Source organism: Lagenorhynchus albirostris, chromosome 20 (assembly GCF_949774975.1).
Source record: "Lagenorhynchus albirostris chromosome 20, mLagAlb1.1, whole genome shotgun sequence".
Taxonomy (NCBI): Eukaryota; Metazoa; Chordata; class Mammalia; order Artiodactyla; family Delphinidae; genus Lagenorhynchus; species Lagenorhynchus albirostris.
This window is the reverse complement of record NC_083114.1, coordinates 7,813,084-7,830,258: the sequence shown is the minus strand read 5'-3', so window position 1 is coordinate 7,830,258 and position 17,175 is coordinate 7,813,084. Positions and strand designations below refer to the sequence as shown.

At 56.9% G+C, this 17,175-nt stretch overlaps 1 protein-coding gene across 2 annotated transcripts in view; it reads left to right on the top strand.

Annotated features, from left to right (window-relative positions):
- The window catches only part of NTN1 (netrin 1), a 200,439-nt gene that overhangs the window by 139,758 nt on the left and 43,506 nt on the right, over nt 1-17,175 (top strand). For both annotated transcript variants that reach the window (XM_060135640.1, XM_060135639.1), the window contains exons 4-5: nt 11,669-11,818; nt 15,059-15,112. In XM_060135640.1, the coding sequence (XP_059991623.1) occupies nt 11,669-11,818; nt 15,059-15,112 (204 nt within the window). The remainder of the gene's footprint in view (nt 1-11,668; nt 11,819-15,058; nt 15,113-17,175) is intronic.

Genomic DNA, 17,175 nt, shown 5'->3' with positions numbered 1-17,175 from the left:
AGCGCGATTTCACAGCACTGGGAAGGCCTCATTATGGCGTGGGCTGTTGTCCTATACAAAGTCAGACGAGATGAATTTCTCCCCTTTCTCTGCGGAAGGGTGTGTGAATGATACTCGTTCTGGAATCTGTCAAAAGATAGGCGGTTTTGTTTACCATTTGTCTTCTTTATGGACTTGGGCCCCTTTCTCTTTAGAGCCGGCAAAGAAGACGTTACCGTTTAACCATTTCAGCCATGCCTCCCTTTAAACGATATTAATTTATCATCTCCCCAAACCATCTGTGATGGATAAAGACATTCCAGGAGTCTCCCGTGAACCGAATTGTGATGAGAATGAAGAAATGACCCACCGCATCTAGCGCCCCCGCTCAGAGCGGCCTGCTTCCTTCCCTCGTTGACCTGCCCCCTTCAAGTCCACGGTCACCATGGCTGATGGCAGGCTGCTAAGAAGGTGCCCGAGTCCTCAGAAGATGCGGGTGGCAGTGGGCAGAAGCCTGAGATGGTCCACACCAGCTTTGCCAGGGCTTGCTGGCCGCTCCCATCCACCCGTTTCTTCCAGCAGCTCTGCCAAAGGTTGGGGAGGAATCGATCATTTTGGGCCACGCCCTGGCCTCCCCAACCACTCTGATGTGTAGCCAAGGCTGAGAACCAGGGCGGTGGGAGAAAAAGAAACGAGTACAGTGACCTGCTCTTGTGCTGAGAAAGGGGATATTCACAGGTGACCTAGGATTTACTCTTTAGGGGGAGAGCCTTATGTTTTAATGGCTCTCTTGATGAAAACTGGGCAGAGGGGGGGTGTGTGTTTAAAATTGTGAAAATTTAAATCTTGCTGGTACGGCTGGGAGCTTAGTTATACAGTCTGATGCTCCAGTGTCCAGATGAAGGCTGGGATTGGACAGTCATGACTGCTTCATAGTGTGTGTGTGTGTATACATGTGTGTATGTCTAGATCTGGTGGTCTGAGGATTTAGTCACTGCACAGCTAGGAGCCTGGGACCTCCACCCCTTCCTGACTCTAAGCTAGTGTCCATGCAGTGGACAAAAGCCTAAAAGCCTCAGAGATGTCCTTTCGATGTGTGGGCTCCTCGTCACATTTCCTTTTCCTAGCATCATCTTGGGAGGTACAGGGAAAAGGTTTGGTCATCTTGGCAGGAAGGTTCTCAGTGGCTGGAGCGGCTCCCAGCTTACAGGGCAGGGACCACAAAGCCAGCACCCACAGCGAGAGAGGCAGTCAGAGGAGAGGAAATCCTCATGGAAGGGCTCAGCTCCAGCTGTGGCCTGTGTTGGTGCAGCCTTCCTTGTTCCCTGGGCACGTGGGGGTCAGGATCCTGATCTCCAGATTTGCTCCAGGCTCAAAGCCCGGAGAGCATCACGCAAGTCATGGGACCTCCCTGGACCTCGGTCTCCTCATCTATGAAATCATATTCAGATTTACGGTCTCTGAGCCCCATACAGCTTTGACATTCCACATAACACATCCTCTTTTTTTTTAAAAAAAAAATCATAAATTAAAAAACATTTATGGGTCCCTGATCCAATAGGACAATGTCTTGTGTAAGTGAAGTTTGTGACCCGGGAACTTGGAAAAGCTGGCAGAGCCAGGAAATCGGGTGGAGGTGGTTTTCTCCTAAGGTCTTTACAAATGAAGAGAGTCTCCCATCTTGTGACTTGGCCCTTGCGGTGCCCTGCTCTGAAGTGGGGTCTTTCAGGCCCAGCCCTCCGTCTCATTCCCCTGGGCCTACTTGGCCAGTTTCTTCACCTCCCTGGGTGTCAGTCTCCTTGTCTCTGAAGCTTGCTCTCATCCTGATTTTACATGAACTCTCCTAGAGGATGCCCGGGGTCCCCGGTCCGAACAGAAAAGCCTCCTGATGTTTGCAGGCCCCCAGTTAACAGGGGCATTTTACTTGGGAAATACCTTCTGCTACTGGAAGAGCAGCAGGTTACCCCAGCCACAGGCTAGGGATGAAGAGCTTTTAAAAGCATGGAACTTGGAGTTATTGAGACCAGGGTTCAGAGTCCACCTCAAGGCAAGGTATTTAGTCTTCGGTGCCTCAGTTTTCCCATCTGAAAATGGGGATAATAATGGTCCCTCCTCCCTCCTAGGGTTATGGTGTCGATTAAATGAGATGATGCAGAGGAGGTCCCCAGCACATGGCGTGCACGCCATACTGGTGAGCTGTTATGATTATTAGTGCAAGAGGAGAAAAAGAGAGTAACCAGAGCCCCTGCCATTGCCAGTGTGCACACCAAGTGGATGGAGACCATTCCTTTGGCTCCCTGTGGCCTTAGTTCTTTCGGTGAGTGTGGTGCACAGGACAGCCGGCCCCTCTCCCCTGAGAGTCTCAGCCCTGGGACACGTGCACTTGAAGACCGATTCCCACCAGACTGGGCAGGGCCCCAGGCATTTGCCCTAACGCCGTTGCACACCCTTGATAAAGGATTTACACGCTTTGGGAGCAAAACTGACAAACGACTGGAACGGCAGAGATGGGTGTCCGGCAGCCAGCAGGCGGAGGCCCTGAGCGGAGAAGGTGGGGAAGGGCTGTGTGCATCCGGACGCAGTTCTGAAGGTGCTGCGAAGACCTGCAGCATCTGAGGGGCTCCCGATGGGTCTGGGGCTGAAAGGTGGATGCGAGGCCCGAACTGGTCCTCACTGTTGGTCATCGGGTGCTCCAGCACCTCCCCCACTGCATTGTCCAGCCCCTGCCCGCCTACCTGAGCCTGTGCATGCAGACAGCGCACACACACGCATGCACGCACGCACACACGCGCACACACACACACACACACACACACACACACACACACACACACACACACACACACACGGAACGACCTGTAGGACCTGTGCCTTTCGCCTCAGCTGTAGATCAGGTGCAGGAGGACTATAGTTAGCTAGATCACGGAGGGTCGTAATCCAGTTTGGGATGAGGGGCTCCCCCTTTCCACTTCCTGCCGTCTGCACCTTGATCTGAAAGAGAGGTCGTGCAGCTTGAAACGTTTCTTCTTTTGTGCCTCGTTAGCAACTGCTGGGAGAAAGAAAAGCAGAGCCTCGGAGGAGGCGGACCCAGACAGCTGAGATGAAGCTTGTGGATTCATCTGTGGATTTAAATTATCCTCGCCCCCTCATTAGCACGGAGAATTTAGGGGTGGGGAGTGACCTCGCGTGTGAGGGGAAGGTCTTTGCTTTGTGCCCCTCCTACTTTCCTCCAGAGCCACAGGGTCCGTGAAACGGCCTCTTCCCCACGGAGAGGGCGGCACATTGGCTCTGAGCGTGTGCGTTGATTCAGCCCACGTTCATGGATCGCCTGCTCCACGTGGAACTGGGGGTACGGTGGTGACCAGGACAGACACGTACCCCTGGAGCTTGTGTTCTGGAGGGAGGTTGATGATAGAGAAGAAAAAGTAAGCAGAGGATGATTACAGACTGTGGTGAGGTACGTGGAGGAAATAAATAAGGTGGAAGGAGAGAGTGTCACTGGCGGCAGGGGAGGGGAGGGGGCATCCCGGGAGGACCTCTGGGGACGGGATGGACTTTGAGATGAGACCTGGGGTGTGAGGAACAAACAGCCAGGGGGGCACTGAGGGAGGAGCAGCACCATTGCCTGGAAGCAGGTGAGGGTTGGAGGGCTCTCTGTCAGAAGGGAGGCGACGAGGGCAGAGAGGAGGGGGCCCGTTCCAAGAGCAGTGGGTGCCACTGGAGGGCTGAGGATCAAGTGACTGGAGTGATGCGTCTGGCTTACCTTGTAAGAAGCTCCTGCTGTGAGACATGCCGCAGATGGGAGAAAACATTTGTGCATCGCACATCCGACCAAGGACTTGAATGCAGGCTGTGTAGAGGACTCTCAGAACTCCGCGATAAGGCAGCCAACCACTCAGCTAGAAAGGGGCAGAATACTTGCACAGCTACTTAGCAAAGATCCAGGGATGGCAAATAAATACCCAGACCATCATTTGTCTGCATTAGGGAAATGCAGATTAAAACCACAGCGAGATGCCACTACCCGCCCGTTAGAATGTTGAAAATAAAAAGTCCTGACAGTCCCAAGCACTGGCGCGGGTGTGTAGCAGCCGGAACTCTCGCACACGGCTGGGGAATTCAGAATGGCACAGCTGCTCCGGAAAACATTCGTCAGCGTCTTCCAAAGTTAAGCATAGACCTGCCGTAATACTCAGCAATGCCTCCCCTAGGTATTTATCCCAGACAAACGAAATCTGTGTTCACACCAAAACCTGCACACGGATGTTGATAACCGCGTTATTCGCAACTGCCCAAAACTGGAAACAACCCAACTGTGCTTCAGTGCGTGAATGGACAGCCAGCGGTGCACCCGTGCCGTGAAATCCGACTCGGCGATGCAAGTGAACGTGCTGCTGACTGACACAGCAACATGGACGCATCTCAAATTCATTGGGTGTAAAGGAGGCCAAGCTCAAAAGATTACCTACTGTGTGACCTCACCGAACATACGGTACCGCCATATACTTTACATAGGGTACATCCCAGAATAAGCTGTAGGGACCGAGAATAGATCCTGGGCCGCCAGGAGTAGGGACGGGGGCCTCACTGCAAAGGAGGAGCACAGGGGATGCATGGGCGACTTGGGCCGTTCTGTGTCCTGAGTGTGGTAGTGGCTACAGCACCCTGTGCATGTGATAAAGCCCGTAGGACTGGACACCGCAGAAAGCGAACTTGACCGTGTGTGAATGAAAGGATGATGGTGATGGCGATGACGAGCTGCTTCCGTAGGGCTCTGTGATGCTGACTTTGGACCTCCTGGTCCCTTGTCTCCCATTCCTCGTGGCTCTGAGCTCACAAAGGGACCAGTCTCCCTGGGGTCAGCATTCACTCCTCCTCCCTGCCCCACCCCCAGCCCGCCTCTCTGAGCCCCACCCACTGTCTGCACCTTACCCGAGGCCCTTTCCTTCGGGAGTCCCCAGCCATCTCGGCCAGCCTCCACGTTGCTCTTCTTGGGGTCCATCCTCCTTACCCTTCTGGGGAGCGGAGAACACCCCTTAGTGCCTGACACGTGTCCTTCCCCCGAGCGCCACCTCTGGGGGGGGTCCCACCAGGCTTCCCCAAAGAGGCCCAGCACACGTGCAAGAGACATGGGAAGCCTTTGGATCTGGACTTGATTTTCCCTGAAGATTCTGGCCCTTTCTGTCTTCACGCACAAACCCTCACCGGCACAGAGCACGCTGCTCTCCCTTCCCCTCCCCCCACCTCTCCCCCCCCACCCCGCCTCCCCCCACAGCAGCAGGAGCTCAGCCTGGTCCACGTAACAGGGCCCCGCCCGCCCCCGCTTTCTTTGTGGATGGTGTCCAGGTACACAGATAAGTGTCACTCCAAGCAGAGAAGGGTGTTTCACCCTAACCCAGTGCCACGGGCAGAGGAGGACCTCGGGCCTATAGGCTGCAGACCTTGGAGTCCCAGGGACCCCCTGACCGTCTCTAACGATGCTCACTGACGCCAGTGTCCCCGATTCAGGGCCGGGCGGTTTCTCTCCCTGACGCGCTCCTCTGCAGCCCCGAGGCCTTGTGGGCACTGGAAGGGGCGTTTCCGTCAGACCCTGGCTGGGAAGGGCTGCATCCAGCACCTGGCGTTCTGCACTTTCTTCTTAAAGGACGGGAATGGCAGGCGCCCCGCACGCACGGGGCGGGCGAGGACGAGGCCGCCCATGGGCAGGGCCCCTGGAGAAGCTCACGGCGCAGCCTCGCCCCTCTGACCCTGTACCAGCCTCCCGCTCAGCCCGGGCACCCAGCACGCTCCCCGCCTGAGGCCCGCGTGGGCCGCCCTTTTGCAGATGGCCCTCCGGTGGAGGGGTCAGTGAGGAACTGTTGTGGGATCTGAGCTGGGAGGGACTCTAGCCCTCACGGAGGTCCTGATATCTGCTCCGCCGGCCTGCTGGGGTGTCAGGGGCCCTCAGAGACACGGCCTACCTGGAGAAAGCTTCCATCCCCCGGCAGAGGCAGCGACTTCCACAGGGGAGCCGAGGCGTGAGAGGGCCCCCAGGCTGGTTGGTCGAGTGGCAGGACAGTCTGCCTCCTCCTGAGGCCCGGGACGCGCCTGGGCAGAGCCCCTCGGGAAGAAGGCGCTTTCCTGAGGCCGCACACAAGCTGTGAGCGTGCTCAGGGGCCCAGAGCAATGTCCCACAGGCCTGGAGCTCAAACAGCAGACATTTATTTCTCACTGCTCTGGAGGCTGGAAGCACAAGACCAAGGTGGCCGCAGGGCTGTTTCCTCCTGAGGCCTCTCCTTGGCTTGAAGACGGCCGTCTTCTCCCTGTGTCCTTGTGTGGCCTTCCCTCTGGGTGTGTCTGTGTTCTCATCTCCTCTTCTTACGAGGACACCAGTCATGCTGGATTGAGGCCCACTCCAGTGACTGAATTTTACCTTGATCACCCCTTTAAGGAGCCTGTCTGTGAGTACAGTCACATCCTGAGGGACTGGGGTTAGGACTCCAGCATGTGAATTCTGGGGGGGCGTCATTCGGCTCATAACACGAGTTCACAACTGGCTGGAGGCCTGGGTGGTGGCCGTGAAGACCTCTGAGGCGAGGTTCGGTGCTGTGGTGGTTTTCTCTCCCCCTCCTGTCTGGAGCTGCTCCAGAGGGCCTGGGTGCCAGGCCCACTCCCCTCTCCTCCACACGCATGTGTCCTGGGATCACTGCCATTTGAGGGCCCCTGGAGCCGGGTCCTCAGGAAAAGCAGGTAGATGTCCTGATAGGAACCCAGGATGGGTTTCCAGAGCCAGGGCTTGAGCTGCAGTGGAGAGGGGCCAGCCCCAGGCATGCCTCTCCTCCTTATGGAGCTGTGGGCCTTCAGGGATCCAGGACAGAGTGTCAGAGAGAGCAGGAAAGGCAGCTGCTCGGGACCAGCAACCAGGGATCAGAGCTGAGAGGGACCCTGGCCATCACGGGGGTCCTGATAACTGCTCCACCGGCCTGCCTTCCGGGTCAGCTTTGCAGGGGCTCTCGGCAACCCTGATACACTTCTCGTAGCTGACGACCCGAATCTCAGAGAGGAGATTCTGGCCCAGTGCAGCAGGTCGTGGTGTCGGGTGGGGTGGCCCATGGGTGTGGAGGCAGGGCCTGGTGTGTGCCCGGCAGCAAGAGCACTTTCCTAGACTCCTGGGCCAGGACACTGCAATGGACTGTGGCAGTCGGGGTGACGGGCCCAGGGGACAGGCCACTGCCCTGGATCTTAGCCTGTTGAGTTGGAAGCAACTTTAGTGCGAGTTACAGACCTCCTGCCTTAGAGGTGAGTCACCCGAGGCTCAGAAAGAGTGAGGCGCTAGCTCGGGGTCACACAGCATTACTGGCAGGGCAGGGTCAGACCTGGGTCTCTTGACACTCATCTGAAACCATCTGTGTGTCCTGAGCTGTCCGTTTCTGGCCGATGACCCAGAGCAAGGACAGTCTATCTCCTCTGCGCCAGGAGGCCCTCCAGCCCACGTGTTCGTGAGAAGCCTAATCCGGCCACCTTCTCAGGGCCCTGGGCTTCCGCTGGGTCTCACCTTCCTCTTCATGGAAAAACCCTCCAGTAGATTGTTTCCCAGGACCAGGTGCTGCCTGCTGCGTGCACACGGGTGACCTGCCGGGGAAGGGCCTGACCTCCTCCGTAAAGAAGTTGCTGACTTCCCAGGAAACGGGAGTCACCAAATGGGCTTCTTGTGGCAAAAGACATTCGGACCCAGACCTCGTTCTCGGAAGAATCAGAGAGGCTCTCACTTCGTCCCCTTAACCAGACCCCCGCCAAGGAAGAGCCTTCCACTTGCCTCACCTCTGCATCCTCCCAGCTCAGCTTGTCCCCACCCGCTCCCCTGCCCACTGTGGCGCTGTGTGTGCGTGTGTGTGCGCGTGAGAGCCTGTAGGAATCTACGTGTGTTTGTGTGTCTGGGTGTGTTTGGGGGTTGTAGGGATATGGCAGGATCCCTTTGCCTTTCTCTCCCTAAGGACCAGGGCTGGGGCCTCCTATGTGGGCAGCTCAGGCCCCCTTCCTGTGACACCGCTAGCTGGATTCCCTGGTCCAAGGCTGTAGAGGATCCTCTGTGGGCTGTTGTCATCCATCAGTTCTCCTCACACCTTGAAGCTCACCCTTCTTTGCACAGAGGGTATAAGTTAGGCTTTCCTTATTCATGGGCTTTTGGGAAAAGTCTTTACTTTGGGGCCGTTTCGCTTGGAATTGAGAATGAGTGCAATGCAAGTCTCTGTGTTGGGACTGCATTCGGCTGCCCGTAAGGGATGTCACCTGGCCTGGGTTTTAACAGGGAAGTGTGTTGTGTGTTTCTCCTTGCAGAACAAGAAGCGCAGAGGGGCAGCCTAGAGGGTGAGGGCCCTCGGTGACGTGCTCAGAGGTCAGGTGCTTCCTGTCTCCCGGTCCGTGGCCGCCTCTGTAGGGTCTTGCTGATTTCACAGGCTGGTGTGAGGGCCAGAAGCATTACATATGGGAGAGTGGATGTGCTCAGGTGTTCCCAGGCGTCCGGGTGGCAGGCCAGTGCTGCAGGAGCGCTCCATCCCTGGGGATGGTCCCACCGCCCTGGAGGTGACCTGAGTAGCCTCCTGAGGCCCCCCACCCTGTGGGACCCCACTGGCTTCTCTTCCTGGAACAGTGGTTTTCGAGGAAGCACAGTCAGCCTGCTGCCTCTGTGAGACCAAGGGCCAGTCAGTCAGCGTCTTTGCGGAATCCTGGGAGAAAGATGTGGAAACCACACAGCGCAATGCCCAGAGGATGGCCCTAAGGATGCGCCTGCTCCATGAAGCAGACGCCCTGCCTTGCCATCACCCGGGTGGCCCCCAGCCCTGCTGACCTCAGCTGGTGCCCGGCAGCCCACCAGCCTGGGCGGTTAAGGGGTCACCAGCTTCGAAGGGCCTCGGGTGAGGGCGATGCACGCTGCTCCCCCCAGATTCTGCTCCGGGCTGGCTCCTGCCTCGGTAAAGACGACCTGGGCCTGCGGGTGACTTGGCTCTGACCCTCCAGGGACCAAGCAACCTTTGGTGATCTCCTCCCAGCCAAGTCCAAGGCCCAGAAGTTACTGGCACGCAGCTGTGCTCTGTCAGCACGGAGGGGAGGACGTTTTGGCCCGGGTTTTAGGATTACCAACAGGCTTGCGAGCCCGGCCAAGCGAGGTCAGCTGGCAGGAGCCTCGGGACTCCACATCTGCCTGGTGCCCACAGCCGCGGCAGGGGCTTGGGAAGCCAGGGTCCTGTGCTGTGGCCCTCTGCTGTCGCCAGGCCAGCTCAGAGACGCTGTCCGTGCCCCGTCACCCTTCCCATCCCAGGGATGGATCGAAGGTCAGAGGTCGTCTCCCACCATCCGCTCCTCACGTTATCATTCACAACATGCATCAGGACTGAGTGAAAAAAGGGAAGAAGAAGAAGAAAAAACCAATAGGAAATGAATTTAGCGTAGATTTTAGGCACGTTTCTAACAGAAGGATTTGCTGCTGTCTACGAGGGCAGGATTGGGACAGTTCCACATCCTCCCCCAGGCCTGTGGTCCCTGCCGTCCTCTCACCTGACACGGAGCACCCGGCGGCCAGGACCCCCCCGCTCCCAGAGTTTCCAGAAGCTCTCACGTGTCTAGACACAACTTTGACAAACAATTCCTCACATTCCTCTCCTTTCTGCCCCCTCCCCACTCCTCCTTTCTCTCACTAACTCCTCCTCAGCCCCTCCTGGGCCCGAGGCCGGCTGGGAGAGGCCACATCTTCACCCACGGCCTCCTGCCCTCACGCTGGGCAGTGCAGCTGGGGAGGTGCTAGTTTAGCTCTTTGGGGAGCTCTGCTCTCACTTCTTCCCTAGCATATTTTTTTCCCATTGGGAATAGAAACAGCAACTCTGGCAGCAAGTGAAGTTGCTGCAGGATGCCCTCCTGCAGACGGCTCTCCACCCTCCCCAGGCTTCCCTGGGGAGAGGGAGTGGGGAGGGCAAGGGGGGCCCCAGGGATCCGGGGAGAACTTTGGCCTCCTTCATCCTGCCCCCACTTCCCTGCCCGCGCTGAGTCCACCGCCTAGGTCCAGGGCGGCAGGTGACCTGTGTCTGCAGGTCCCACAGTTCTTGCCCGAGTATCGTGGAGTTGGTGGCAGTCTTACTCCACTAGCTGACGTAGCAAGACACCATAGACCGGTGACTTCGACAACAGGTATTTCTCACAGTTTTGGAGGCGGAGAGTCCAAGATCGATGTGCCTTCGGATTTAGTGTCTGACGACAGTGCTTCCTGGTTTGCAGACCACTGCCTTCTTGCTGTGTAGAGAGATATCTTTTCTCCTTTCTCTTCTCGTAAGGGTGCTAATCCCATCATGACCTCATCTAAACCTAATTACCGGGGACTTCCCTGTGGCGCAGTGGTTAAGAATCTGCCTGCCGATGCAGGGGACACGGGTTCAAGCCCTGGTCCAGGAAGATCCCACATGCCGCGGAGCAACTAAGCCCGTGCGCCACAGCTGCTGAGCCTGCGCTCTAGACCCCGCGAGCCACTGAGCCTGCATGCCACAACTACTGAAGCCCGCATACCTAGAGCCCGTGCTCCGCAACAAGAGAAACCACCACTGCAGTGAGAAGCCCGTGCACGAAGAGTAGCCCCTGCTCAATGCAACTAGAGAAGGCCCGCACGCAGCGATGAAGACCCAAAGCGACCAAAAATAAATAAATACTTTTTTAAATAAAATAAATAAACAAACCTAATTACCTCCCAAGGGAAGGGCCCACCTCCTAATGCCATCACATTGAGAGTTAGGGCTTCAACATATGAATCTGCAGGTGGGGACACAGTCATTCAGTCCGTAATGGGGGGATGTTCCCTCAAACTCCTCTGGCCATTTCGTCACTGGGATTGGGTCCTTGGAACACAGGGAGGGAGCCTCAGGGCGCGGTGTGATAGGGTGGGCAATCCCAGCTCTTCAGCCCGGTCCAAATTAGGAGGAGGGGTGTGGGGTACAGCAGCGGCTGGCCTAAGAATCAGGGCCTCGCGGCACCTCCCAGCTTGGCCATTCCTTTGCTGCAAGGTCCTGGGGGTTCCTTCACCTTCGAGTCTTCGCATTAAATCGGGGTCTTTCCATGATCGCTGTGACTCTTCCTAGCGCTACAGTTGACAGGCTTTGTGGTCCAGAAGCCTGTGTCTCAGACTCCGCCTGGCTGCCAGTCAGGGTGGATGGACAGAGCAGAGTGGAGGCCGCAGCCTGCGGGGGAGGTCACACCCCCTCGGTGACTCCCCTGACCTGGCAAACCCCGGGGCTCCATCACGTCCCACACTCTGTCCTTCCCACCCAGAGGATCAGGAGCTGGCTGGGGCAGAGGAGTGACGGGGCACAAAGCAGCCTGTGAGGGGCAGGCGTACCCCCAGTTCTGATTCCTGCACTCACGCTCAGCCCGTGGGCTGTGTACACCTTCCTCCCGGGGCTTCGGAAGGGCTCCCCCACTTCACCCTTGCCCCCCAGACGGTCCTTTCAAGTCGGCCCCTTCTGATTCTCATTCCCGTTTCCAGGTAGGCAGGTGGTCAGGCATCGGAGCTTCTGGAATGTGTGCGGGCTTGGCTCCCCCAGCCCTGCTCTTCCCCTGGGATGGGGTCCGGGGCGCCACTGGGTGGGGAGGACCCTGGGGGGAGGGTGTGCTCTGGCCGCTCCCCACCCCCACTCCCGCCTCTGACCCCCCTGTCGTGTGTTCTCCACAGCCTGCGATTGCCACCCTGTGGGCGCCGCTGGCAAAACCTGCAACCAGACCACGGGCCAGTGCCCCTGCAAGGATGGTGTGACCGGCATCACCTGCAACCGCTGTGCCAAGGGCTACCAACAGAGCCGCTCCCCCATCGCCCCCTGCATAAGTACGCCAGGGTGCCCTCCTCCTGCAGGCTGGGGTCGGGTGCGGGCTCGGGGCTGGGGGGCCCTTCCCGGACACGGGTCACCCGCATCCAGTGGGGGTAGTGCTCCCTGAGGTGGCCCTCTGCGCTCGGGGAGCCCTGTGAGACCCCCAAGGCTGCGGGGGTCTCCGCAGAGCCAGCCCATTTGTGGCTCTCTGTCCTGAAAAGACAGAGTCTCCTGGTCCCAGGGTGTGGGGTGAAGGGGGGGAGCAAGCCCCTCTCCTCAGCCCAGGTCCTGTTCCCATGTTCCACCTTGACCCTGGGCCTGGGCCTGGGTTGGGGGGCCTGGGTCAGGGGCTGCCACTGCTGCTGCAGGAATTCCAGGATCCCCAGCCCCTGGCAGATTCAGAACTGAAAGGATGGACTCCACAAGGCCTCTGAGAGAAGCCGGCACGGCTCCCATGCGCCCTTCGGAAGGGCGGCAGCCCTCCATGAGGGTCCTAGAGGGCCCCTTAGTTGCTGGAACTTGAGGCGGGGCGTGAGCAAGATGGGGGGGGTCGCTCAGGGGCCTTGGCTCGGAAGAGTTTTAACATCTTACAACTGGCAGGATTGCGCAGGTGTTATGAGCTGGATCAGCCCTGGATGGAAGTCAGGCCTGGCTGGGTGCTGGCCCCCGGCCTCAGCCTCGTTGATTCCGTGTGCAGGGCTGACCCGCACCCAGAGAGGAGGGGGAAGAACACGTGAATCCTAGCCTACTAGGCAGACACCGAGGATAAGGCTTTTTTTCTGGAGCAGGGGTTAGCACACTCTGCTCGGGGATTTGGCCCACTGCCTGTTTTTATGTGGCTCGATGGGGTTTTGGGTTTCTTGTTAACCTTTTTAAAATGACTGAACCAGAAATTAAAAGATGACTAGTTTATGACATGCGAAAATGATATGAAAGGAAAAGTTCGGTGTCCATAAATAAAGTTTTATGGGACCAGCCATGCCCACTTGTGCCCGTGCTACCTGTGGCTGCTTTGGGGGTTCTAACGGCAGAATTGAGTAGTTGCAACAGAGACCCTACGACCTGCAGGGCCTGAAATCTTTGCGAGCTGGCCCTTGGCAGGAGAAGTCGGCCGACCCCTGCTTGTGGTTTTCCAGCGTCCTGCAGCTCTGGGTGGGCACTGGCTTCTCAGGTCAGGCATGAGGGGCTTGGAACAGACAACCCGAGGCAGAAGCAGGAGGGTGGGGACCCCTCAGCCCGGCAGCTGCTTGGGGTTCTTGGAGTGACCCCCTAGATCTTGCAGGGAATGTTCTCACACTGGGCAGGAGCCTTAAACCCCCAGCACCTCAGCTGCCCGACTCGGGTGTGGCCTCACGTCCAGGACACGACGAGCCGTGTGGGTTCCAGCAGCTTTTCTGACCAGTTTCTACATCAGGAGATGTTTCCTTGTTGGCAGGGGTCCAGTAACAGCGGATAACGTAAATTCAAGCCACGGGAAATTGAGCTTGTATCCATCCAGGGCAGAGAAGGTTGAAATGAGTTTTCACGACATCTAATTGTCAGGGTCTCACAGCTTGCGAGAGTCTTTCTTTTCCGTCCATCCAAAAAGCTGCACGGTGAACATTTTTAGAATGCTGGGAGGAAATTAGCACCACCATCTGGGCTTACGAAAACATGAAGGGAGCAAGTGAGGTCTCCCTTTTAAAGGGAGTCAGGAGCTGTTGGGTTTCCCAGAAATGGCTGAAACCAACATTTCAAATCCCCAGGGGGAAAGGCCTTGACATGGAGCTGATGTTTCGGAATTAGGGACAGAAACCTTGGGAGACTGGAACTGTCCCTTTCCAACATGCTCTGTACCGTCTCCCTTCCTCTCGCAAAGGGCGGGCTGATGCTGGGGACAGCGTTCCCACCAAGGACCTGAGGACCCGGGTCTCCATCTGCCGGCATCAGGCTACAGGTGCCCAGACAGTGCCTCGGACACTTGTGTCTGATTCGCAACAGCTCTGGGAGCCCCGGGGCCCTCTGCTGACGTCCCAGAGCCAGGCCTAAGGAGCTGGGCTTAGGCAGCCAGGGTGCCTCCACGGCCACTGGCCCCAGCCCCATTCCTGGACTTGTAAGATTAGGCTGGGCTGTCTGGATTTCTCTCTGGAATGTTCCTGCTGGGCCAGGTAGCTCAGGAAGGCTCAGAGAGGGCCTGCTAGGAGGCCCGGCTTCTAATGAGCTGCTGTGACGGGGCACCTGTGGCTTGTTGCCGCTGATAAGATCACCCGAGAGCAAGATTTGACTCCGAATCGAGGGCTGGGTCTTCTGCCTGTTCCTTCTGAAGGTGCAGAGGCTGGCTTCTGTGGGTGACCCTCACGTTTGCCCCCAGGCCCAGGTATTCCATCTCGACCCCCCCAAGCCTCAGATCGCAGCTGATCTAGAGTCTGGGGGTCCGAGGGAGGTCTTACCCCTAATAGTCAGATGGTGGCCAGAATCAGTGGGATTCGTGGAGGCCTCTGTGACCCCCTGTTCACATGGTCACTCAGCAGGGGAGGTGAGCCCCTGTCCCTCAGGGACTTTCGGCTCATGGTTTGGCCTTGTCTAGAAAGGAAGCCGGAGACGTGAAGCCTGGGTCTTCCCGGAGTCTGGCTGAAGTTCCTCACCTTTTCTGAGCACCGGGCGGGAGCTTGTAGAGAAGCTAGTTGCCCTTCTAGGTAGGAGAGGAGTGGTCACGAAAAAGCACATGTTTCTGTCAGGCCCTACGGTCTTCTGTTCTGTCAGTCTTTTCTGCCCACCGAGAAAATGCCTTAGCTTGTGAGATGCGAGATGTGAGCCCGGGGGAACTTGGGCCAGGGGTGCAGGCCCCTCTCTGCACATGGAAGACACCTCCCAGCCCCTCACATGCTACCCCTGCCATGGACCCCCTTCCCCACCAATGAGTCAAGGTCAGACCAGGCCACGCAGCCCCATTGTGATGAGCAGGGGGCCCTGGGGACCCCTCTCTCTGCCCCAGGGGCCGAGGTGAGTCAACAACACGCAGACAGCAGAGGGGTCAGGGTCCTGCCTTCCCCTCGCTCCTGTCCCTGCCAGGTGGAGGGATGGCTTCCAGAAGAGAACAGGTAGGGTGCCCGGGCCCTCATGCCGGCTTTCCCTTCCTCCCTGACCATCCTCTGCTGGGGCGAGGAGTGGGGCTGGGAGGGAGGGCCCAGGAAGGTTGGGAGGAGTCTGCACTGTGCTCCTTCTTCTCTAACATGTTCTTATTGTTTCCCCTTCCTCCCATCCTGAACCCCACAAAGAGATCCCCGTGGCACCGCCGACCACTGCAGCCAGCAGCGTGGAGGAGCCCGAAGGTAGGCTTCCCCCTTTGCTGCCTTCCTGCTTTTGCCGTGGGGTGGGGTGGGGCGTGGGGAAGGGGGTTAGAGGGGCCAGACTCCTCTGAACCAGCATCAGGGTGCTGGTTGGTGTGGGTGGTGCCCCTGGGCTGGACTGAGGATGATGGAGTCACAGGGCATTTTTCTGCGATGTCCCTTCCAAGAATGGTGCCTAAGGCTAGCCTGTCTCCCAAGCCTGGGACCCTCAAAGCCACATTCCTCTTGCTCAGCCAGCGAGGCTAAGAAGCTGCCTTCCAGTCCAGGGCCACCTGAGCTGGGGGTGACTCCTTTCGGGGTTGCAGAGGAGGAAGGAGACGGGTGGTGGGGATGAAAAAGGCATTCTAGAGCATGGGGGTCCACAAACAGAATTGGGGGAGGGCATGAATCGGGACAGGAAAAGACTCACCCCCTCACTGTCCCTTCTAACTGAAATCAAGAGTTCCCTGGAAAAAAAAAAAAAAGAAGACTTTCCTGGTGGTCCAGTGGTTAGGAGTCCGCACTTCCACTGCAGGGGGTGCGGGTTCGATCCCTGGTCGAGGAACTAAGACCCTGCCTGCTGTGTGGTGCGACCTAAAAAAAAAGAGTTTCCTTTATTGCAAAGATGGGCCACAAACCATAGCCAGGCCAGCAACATCAGTGATTTGGCCACCAGCAGAAATCCCAGCCGTTTTCACATCACGTTAGAGTTGGTGCAGCTATCATGGAATAGTATTACGCTCACTAAATTGCTTCAGAGTGATGGAAGTTACCAGACCTGCTGCTAGGTCCTGACTTATAATCATTAATAAAGAAACACATACATTACGTAACTGTACCCTAAATCTGGGGTTTTGGAAAGATTTGGGTTAAGTGTATTTCAGTATTGATTAGTTTCCTTTGTAGTCCTATGGATTTTATTTCTGCATTTAAAAACATTACTGTGAGAAAGTAAAAATGTCACTGTGACGTCCGTGGACGTCACCAGTCCTTGGTACAAGAAGGGTCACCCAATCCTGGCTCTGGGTACAGAGAGGGCTCGGAGCCTGGCTGGAGGGGGCACCAGGAGAGCAGGCCATGCTGTACCCAGCGCCCTGGGCCTGCGGTCATATGGGGCTTTTGTGTACTGGTACTTGGAGTGGGAATGGGGGGCAGGAATGGTGACAGTGGGGCCCTGCAGGGACATCAGTGTCAGCTCTGGGAACCCCTTTGCTCCTCCCCAGATCCACCTGTTGGGGAGGTCTGTGCACCCATGTGGTCACCTGAATACTTTAGTTTTTAAATTTTTAAATTTTTACTTTTGGCTACGTGGCACAGCCTGACCAGGGATCGAACCTGTGCCCCCTGCAGTGGAAGCGCAGAGTCTTAAGCCACTGGACCGCCAGGGAAGTCCCCACCTGAATACATTAGAATAGACTGGATTTTTTTTGAATATTGGCCATGCGCTGGGAACTTGAGAGAAAACGGATTCAGAACTTGGATGTGCACCATCACCAAACAGCCCTCAAAGAGGAAAGGACAGAAAATTTCAGGGAGTGCTGGAGGCTACACTGGGGAAAACCAAAGATATTTTGGTCTTGGGTTGTTGGGCAGAGTCTTCTGTCACCTTTGGTTGAGCCTCGGGGGACACTTACAGGAGAAATAGTGCTGGGAAGGGGATGAAGGAAGCAGCATGACAGGTGCCTGGGAGGCAGGATGAGGAAGCTCTTTGGTAAAAACACAATAAAAGGAACAGCCCAGTTCAGCTCTCGGGTAGAGCAGTTTTGAAGCGAGAAGACACTTCCAGTTAATGTAGTCGCGATTCTTGCTTCCTTGCTGTGACTTGAGTCCCATCAGAACTCACCGGGGCTGAGAACACAGCTCATGCAAGGACAAGGCGTATCTTCACCCTCTCTCTCTCGCTCTCTCACCTCCCATCTTTCTGGTCCTTGCAACCTTGTCTTTATGTTTCTTGCAGTGGTTTTGGCTTTTTCATTCCACCTTAGAAATGGGCAAATGGAAACAACAATAGAGGAGAAGCAAAAAACAACTCATGAGATTTCTGTACACACCACAAGAAGCTGGTA